The sequence below is a fragment of the Patiria miniata genome, unplaced genomic scaffold, assembly GCF_015706575.1.
Source record: "Patiria miniata isolate m_02_andy unplaced genomic scaffold, ASM1570657v1 HiC_scaffold_19, whole genome shotgun sequence".
Lineage (NCBI taxonomy): Eukaryota > Metazoa > Echinodermata > Asteroidea > Valvatida > Asterinidae > Patiria > Patiria miniata.
In genome coordinates, this window is record NW_024037057.1 from 14,220,668 (window position 1) to 14,228,528 (window position 7,861).

At 43.2% G+C, this 7,861-nt stretch overlaps 2 protein-coding genes across 2 annotated transcripts; both read left to right on the plus strand.

The window, feature by feature from the left end:
• Positions 1 to 176: 176 nt before the first annotated feature.
• On the plus strand, positions 177 to 2,352 carry LOC119726093 (E3 ubiquitin-protein ligase TRIM71-like). Its single transcript, XM_038197706.1, has one exon. The coding sequence runs from the start codon at positions 177 to 179 to the stop codon at positions 2,085 to 2,087; it is 1,911 nt and encodes a 636-aa protein (XP_038053634.1). The 3' UTR covers positions 2,088 to 2,352.
• A 3,086-nt stretch (positions 2,353 to 5,438) lies between these two features.
• On the plus strand, positions 5,439 to 7,624 carry LOC119725235 (E3 ubiquitin-protein ligase TRIM71-like). The gene has a single exon (XM_038196582.1). The coding sequence runs from the start codon at positions 5,439 to 5,441 to the stop codon at positions 7,347 to 7,349; it is 1,911 nt and encodes a 636-aa protein (XP_038052510.1). The 3' UTR covers positions 7,350 to 7,624.
• Positions 7,625 to 7,861: the final 237 nt, after the last annotated feature.

Sequence of the window (7,861 nt, forward strand, 5' to 3'; positions counted from 1 at the left end):
TTGTTTTCCGGTTTAACATAAAATAAAGGGACTATAGGCTTCTGACATAGCGATTACTGATCTATTGCAAGTATGTTTTTTAAACCATCCTGTATTCAAGAGACCAATCGGAATAAGTAGCGTCTTATGACAAGACGATATATTTGTGATTTGATTAACTCTTATGTTTTTAGATAATGGCGGAAGCTGCAGCCAAATCCGTGCTGGGTACAATCAGTCGGGGACACCTCGAATGCCCGATTTGTTGCTGTCGTTTCACCGATCCCAAGCTGCTGGACTGTCTGCACAGCTGCTGCCTGAACTGTCTAGACAAGCTCATCAGCAGACAGCAACCCAAGGCAGACGAGATTACTTGCCCAGTTTGCAGACGTGGAACTGCGGTACCGGACACTGGATTGCAGGGTCTACCCAATTGCTTTTTCCTGAGTTCCCTCGTCGATGAATTCAACAAGCAGGAGCGGCTGCTTGGAGATGCGCCACCAGATACTCTAACGTGTGAGGAATGCGACGAAGGCTTAGAAGCCGTCACAAGATGCCTAGACTGTGATGGGAACATCTGTCAGAAATGTCTGTATACCCATCGGAAGAAGAAATCCACTAAAAAACATCGGACAATCTACTTGGATCGAATCAGATCACAGATACCTCCAATTGAGTTTCGGATGAAAAATTATCCTCAATGTAACAAGCACCCTAAACAGGAACTATGTTTTTACTGCGAGACATGCAAGACCTTCGCGTGTGCGAAATGTGCTGCATTGGATCATCGGACAGCGGAGCATGAATACACAGAAATCGGGGCTGCCATACGATCGTATCGTCAGGATATTGGCAAAATTATGCTAAGGTTCGAAAAGAGCAGAGAGGAATTCAAAGTCACGAACGATTCACTGACGCATGTCAGGAACAGGTTGAGAATCAAGGTGGCCCGGGCTTGTAAAGACATTGCCACTAAAGAGGAAGAAGAGATTGCAAAGATCAAAAACAAATCTCGCCGACTCAGAGACAAAGTAACAACAATTGGAGCAGAACGAGAGAAGAAGTTCGAAGAAGTCCAGAAAAGCAACCGTGACAAGATGGAGCGGGCCGAGGAAATCGTAGCGACAGTCAACGACTTGATGCGTCAAGCTGACGACTTCGAGCTTTTGGACCTCAAACCAAAGGTGATGCACAACTTGGAGTTCCAGGAAAAACTTGAGTTGGTACATGCACAGCATGATCTCTCATTCATCGGGGTCAAATGCCAAGATGTCGTGGCAGATATAGAACTCGGGGATGTACTTCAGGAAGAAAAATGGCAGCTTAAAGAAGAGTTTGGTAAGTTTGGGTCGGAAGATGGAGAGTTTCAGTGTGCTGCAGGCGTCGCATGTCTTAGCAATGGTGACATAGCCGTAACCGACACAAACAAACTGAAGTTGATGATTTTTAATTTCACCGGAGAGTATAGAACAAGTGTTGGTCCGGAGAAATTGAATGACCCTTGGAGACTAGCTGCGACCTCTGATGACCTACTTCTGGTCACCGATGAACGGTATGTAAAAGTGTTTGACTCCAGTCTCGACTTCATTCGCCAGTTCGTACCCTCACAGAATGAGGAAGACGATGATTCAATGAGTTGGCTTACTGATATCGCTTTGGACAAGAAGAATCGGATTGCAGTGACAGATACACGGAGAAAGCTGATATCTGTCCACAATCTGGATGGATCCTTGATTACAAATTTTCAAAATGACATGATTGATTACTACTTGGCCATCGGGATCCAGGAACGCTTGTTCTTCACAAACTACCATGGGAGCAAGTTGATTTGCACTACCTTTACGGGAGATGAGGTGTTCAATGTCAAGACTTCACTGGACTGGGAACCTGTGAAACCCTCTGGCGTGTGCTGCGATGATGCAGGTGACATCTATGTTTCCGTTCGGGAAGATGGTGGAGGCGGTGAAGTGCACCATTATTCACCCGAGGGAGTCTTCATTGGGCGGGTGGCTCGCGGACTTCACTCTCCCTGCAGCCTGACATTCTCTCAATGCGGAGACCTCGTGGTGGCAGATGAGGTCTCAGTCAAGATCTTCCAGCGGGTGTGAGCGAAAAACTCTCGTGTGATTTAATAACCATCTGTCAAAACTAAACATGTTGAGCTGACATCGGATTGCCGTATGCATGCAGTGTGTCATTAGCGCTGACAATTTGTGACGATTCAGCATCATGGTCCTCACTTAACATGCGAACGTTACAGACATCGAGAGGCACAATGGTATTATCGTTGCGTTTAGTTATGGAATCTGTAAATATCTGTTGAAAATGTGCAGTCAGTAATACCCAAAAATTCTTTAGAATAACAATCATATTATTGCTGTTTCCTATGCATTGAAAATATATATTTTTATTTTTTTGTATTACCTTTTAAATTTTTTCAACTCTGTTAAAAGATCATTTGAGTCTTGGAATGCTATTTTGGGGATTATTTTGCAAAAGTACCCGGTAGCGCTTAGCAATTTCGGACGAATCAATGTTCATGTTAAAATATTTCCCAATTTGAGTCATACCGATCTAAGTTTGGTCTGTACATTATCAGCACACCTTCGCAAAAAGTGGTCGGCCACCTTTCTATACAAAACCTCATTGGCTCGGGGTTTTGTGCGTAAACCTTATCAGCGAATATCGTGCGAATATAGCTTTTGGACTAATATCTAAGAGTAGATTTGATAAAATTTGGGTCCAAAATGGGGCCTGTTTCCACCCTTTATTCGGCACGTCTGCAGCCCTGTGGAAAAAAAAAATCGGGTTTCTTATTTTGGGCACAAACAGATCCGCTTTGTATCTGAACGATATCTACACTAATTGTGGGGTACGAGCCAGCCTACCCCGCGAGAACAGCATTATTGCCCGGGATCCAAGAGTTTGGAATTGTAAGGTCATATTGTTATTGCTTATTGTTGGGGACAAACCAAACTCTATTTCCGTGGCGCAATGCAAATCGATAGGTTCAAAGGCAACTCTACCTTTCAGTGAACTCGTGCCAAGGGATCGCCTTCTGTGCCCTTTCGCACCCGAGTCGATGATTGCCGGTAGACAACGTGACAAAGAGGGCGCTCTTCATGATACAAATATACATGTTGTAGCTTATACTACATGGTAAATAAATTGTCCAAACTCTGTATCTGAACTCACTCCAGTCCTTTTATTCTCGTCTACTTGCGTACCTCTCTTGATCCTTCATTTACTGGCTATGGCTGCACACAACTGATGTGAGCTGCAGTTCACTGCAACGAATCACAAAACTTTAATGAGTAAAGAGCCAAAACGATTTCACGTATAAAGTTTCTTCTGATATTATGACCAAATATCCAAAAGATTTATTAACGATTAATCACTTCAAAATGCCCCCACATTAACCTATATGCCTTCTTCAAAGTTTACAGTTAACTATAATAACAATATTTTAACAGAAATCATACCGATTGTGTAGAGTCCGGGGAAGATTAAGTATAAACTGAGTACATGTCGCGACTGAGAATGGAGTTGGCTACTGTGATTGGTGTATCGCAATAAAGATATGTCTTGATCCATAGAGGATATTGCGTGCATGAGGTAAAATTACTTGTTGTCTAACTTGTAGATTTAAGTATAAGCTGTCACTGCCACATGATGATGGCTTGAATAATTAGTTGTCCCCTCCTGCTGTAAAGCTGTTTTGTTTGTCCGGTTGAAAATGAAAATTCTCTTGAAATAATATTTTTGTAATTCAATCATATAGATAACTTTATGAATACGCTTCTGCTTGATATCATAATTGTTGTCAGTTGAGTTAAAATTCCTTACATTGATTCCTAAATCAAAGAGCGTCATGCGAAGTAGATGCCCAGTCCAAATATAGATTTCCCCAGCAGATTCAGAAACTTGATGCATCGTCGGCACTTCTCCTGCATGACTTGGAGCTGCGGGCGCAAAACCAGATCTTGTTGGAGGCAGGCCAGGTCGCCCCTGAGCTTGGTCAGGTGACCATCTATCACGTGATTGGTCCTCTCTTTTTGTCGGTACTCCTTCTTGGTCTGCGACAGCCGCTGTTTGAGCTGATTTGCGCGTTTTCGCAGGTTGTTCCTGACTTGCAGCTGTTGATTCATGAAGGCGGCATGGGATTGCTGGAGCTCCAAGTGGCGTCGTTGTTGCCAGGAACGGGCTGAAAGACATGGTAATGACTATTTGTCGACACAGTATAGGGGGGGGGGGCGCTATTTGGTTCGGGTAAAGTCTGTTATATTTACCCAACCAAAATAGTGCCCTCCTATTGTATCGGCCATACCTCAAATAGGCTAATAAAAGACGATCCCTGAGCACGATTTGACTGCATGATCGAGTTGGCTTTGAATCTTTCGATGTGTATTGTGCTCGGCCGTAAATAGTGTTTGGTGTGTCAACAACAGTGAGCAATAACGTCTGTACATTGCACAGTGCATGAGGAATCCGTTTCATTCCTTACACGGAAAATCTGTGCACACACAGCTACATGTACATCTGTTCGTGCCCATCTAGTAAACGCGACCGTCAAATGATCCTCAAATGTGCTGAAGTTAACCTACCGGTACGGTCTCGCAAGTACGTAAAAAGTGAGCGTCAAAGATTGCATGTAGAGCACATGTTTTTACTAAATGCCTAATCATGGTGTTTTTTTTTATTCAGGAACTCAAGCCATGTTGTTATTTTTAAACGCATCACAAAAGCCAATGCTAAAATATTGCAGCATGTACGAATGCCTTTAACTGTGTGAATCAGAAGTTATGCATGTTTTACTAAAATACCTTATTTTGTATAGCTGTCCATGGAATGTCAATTAAAAGCTATTGAGCTGAGAGAGAATTGCGGACATTCAAATACAAAATTAGATTTCAATCATTTGAGTCAAGATTGAGAGATTATTTTTGCTGCTGTCAGACATTGTGTTGAATTAAGGAACAAGTGAACCCATTTTTGTGTTATAAATATTGATGGCGATATTCGCCGGCTTGCAAGTTATGGTTCATTTATGGAGATGCGTAAACGTCCTTGCTTATTGTGTGTAACGGGTATTCATTAGTTTGTAAAATTGTAAATTATCAGTGGTGGACAGCTGAAGTTTATAATCTCTTTAATATAATATTTTTTTTATCATGGGTTTTTACTTACGAATAGAGTATGTATGCCGTGAAATGTTGACAAAGTCAATACCATGTACCTCATTGCTATATTTTTTTTTTAAATGAAATGGAGCGAGTCACATTTTTGGTGTATATTTTCCCTTAGCCTTCTGTCACTTTCTGATCTTTTCGAACAATCCTTGTGCAATTTTTTTATTTTTGTTTTGCGTTTTAGTAGTCTCTCAGAGACGAATTACGATAAAAGTATTTTATGATGACAAGATGACAAAGTCATTTGATTTGCTCTTTTGATTATAGAAAATGGCGGAAGCTGCAGCCAAGTCCGTGCTGGGTACGATCAGTCAGGGGCACCACGAATGCCCGATTTGTTGCTGTCGTTTCATCGATCCCAAGGTGCTGGACTGTCTGCACAGCTACTGCCTGAACTGCCTTGAGGAGCTCATCAGCAGTCAGCAACCCAAGGCAGACGAAATTCATTGTCCAGTTTGCAGACGGGTAACTGCGGTACCAGACACCGGATTGCAGGGTCTACCCAACTGCTATTTCCTGAGTTCCCTCGTCGATGAATTCAACAAGCAGGAGCGGTTGATAGGAGGCACGCTAGATGATACTTGTACATGTGAGCAATGCGATGAGGGCTTGGAAGCCGTCTCCAGGTGTTTAGACTGTGACGGGAACATCTGCCAGAAATGCCTGGAAATGCATCGAAAGATGAAATGCACCAAGAAACATCGGATCGCCAACTTGGATCAAAGAAGAGCAGAGATGCCTCCTACAGTAGGTAGGGGGAACGATACCCCAAAATGTAACAAGCACACTAACCAGGAAATTTGCATTTATTGCCAAACATGCAAGATATTGGCGTGTGCAAAATGTGCTGCGTTCGATCATCGTACAGCGGAACATGAATACAGAGAAGTCGCTGATGCCATGCTATCGTACCGTCGAGATGTCCGCGAAATTCTGAAAAGGTTTGACAAAAGAAGAGAAGAATTCAAAGTCGCCGACGATTCACTGACGCATGCTAGGAACAGGTTGAGAATCAAGGTCGCCCGGGCTTGTAAAGACATTACCTCCAAAGAGGAGGAAGAGATTGCAAAGATTCAGAATAAATCTCGCCTTCTCAGAGACAAAGTAACACAAATTGGAGAAGAACGCGATAGAAGGTTTGAAGAAGTTCAAAAAAGCAATCGTGACAAGATTGAGTGGGCTGAGCAAATCGTAGCGACAGTCAGCGACTTGATGCAGCAAGCTGACGACTTTGAGCTTTTGGACCTTAAACCGAAGGTGATGCACAACTTAGAGTTCCAGGAGGAACTCGAGTTTGAGCAGGCACAGCAAGAGCTCTCATTCATCGGGGTGAAATGTCAAGATGTCGTGGCAGATACAGACCTCGGTGTTGTGCTTCAGGAAGAAAAGTGGCAGCTGAAAGAAGAGTTTGGTGAGAAGGGTGATGACGATGGACAATTTCAGTTTGCTGGAGGCGTCGCGTGTCTAAGCAATGGTGACATAGCCGTTACCGACACAGCAAAAAAGCAGTTGATGATGTTTACTTCAACTGGGGAGTTTAAAACAAGTATAGGTCTGGATTGGTTGAATAACCCCTGGGGGGTAGCTGCGACCTCCGATGACCTACTCTTGGTCACTGATGAAAAGTACGTAAAGGTGTTTGACTTTAGTCTAGGATTCATTCGCCAGCTCGCACCATCACAAAATGAGGAAGACGTTGATACAGATAGTTGGCTCGCTGGTATCGCTGGAGACCAGGAAAATCAGATTGCAGTGGCAGACATCGGAAGAAAGGTGATATCTCTCCACAATCTGGATGGCTCGTTGATTACAACCATTCCAAATGACATGATTGATACATCTTGGGCCATCGGGCTCAACGAACGCCTGATCTTCGCAAACTTCTTTGAGAGCAAGTTGATTTGTACTACCTATACAGGAGATAAGGTGTTCAATGTCAACATTTCACTTGACGGGGAACGTGTACGACCCTTGGGCCTGTGCTACGATGATGCTGGGGACATCTATGTTTCCGTTTGTCTTCAAGATAAAGGCGGTGAGGTGCACCATTATTCACCCGCGGGAGTCTTCATTGGGCGGGTGGTTGGCGGACTTGTCTGTCCCCGCGGTCTGACTTTCGCGCCAAGCGGAGACCTCGTGGTGGTTGATGTGTTCTCTGTCAACATCCTTCAGCGGGTGTGAGCGAGTGAAGCTCTCTTGTGATTAATCAATCTCCTGCCGAAACAGAACAGCATATAAAGCTAATACCGGATTGACGCATTCAGGCCGTGTGCTATTAACGCTGCCAATGTTTGACCATACAGCATCTTTTTCCTCTCTTAACATGAGAAGGTTTCTGACATGGGGACACATGAGACAATCGCTGTGTTTGGTTGCGGATTCCGTAATACCGCAGTAATACCCCAAATGTCCTAAGAAAAACAATCATAGACGACTGTTTTGCTGTTTGCTATGCTTTGCACATTTCATAATTTTATAACTTTGATTTAATGTTATTTTTTTTTCTTCCGTGCGGGTGATTATTTGTTACATTACAATTCAAACAACCAACGGATGCTTCATGCAAATTTGGAGGAATCTGTTTCTTTTATTGCAGTTTTTGTTTGACACCTTCTTAGTCATTAAACACAGGCCTAATGTTTGGGTTTTGTAATATTGCGATATATTAGTTTTTCCCCTGAAAAAAAAAAGAC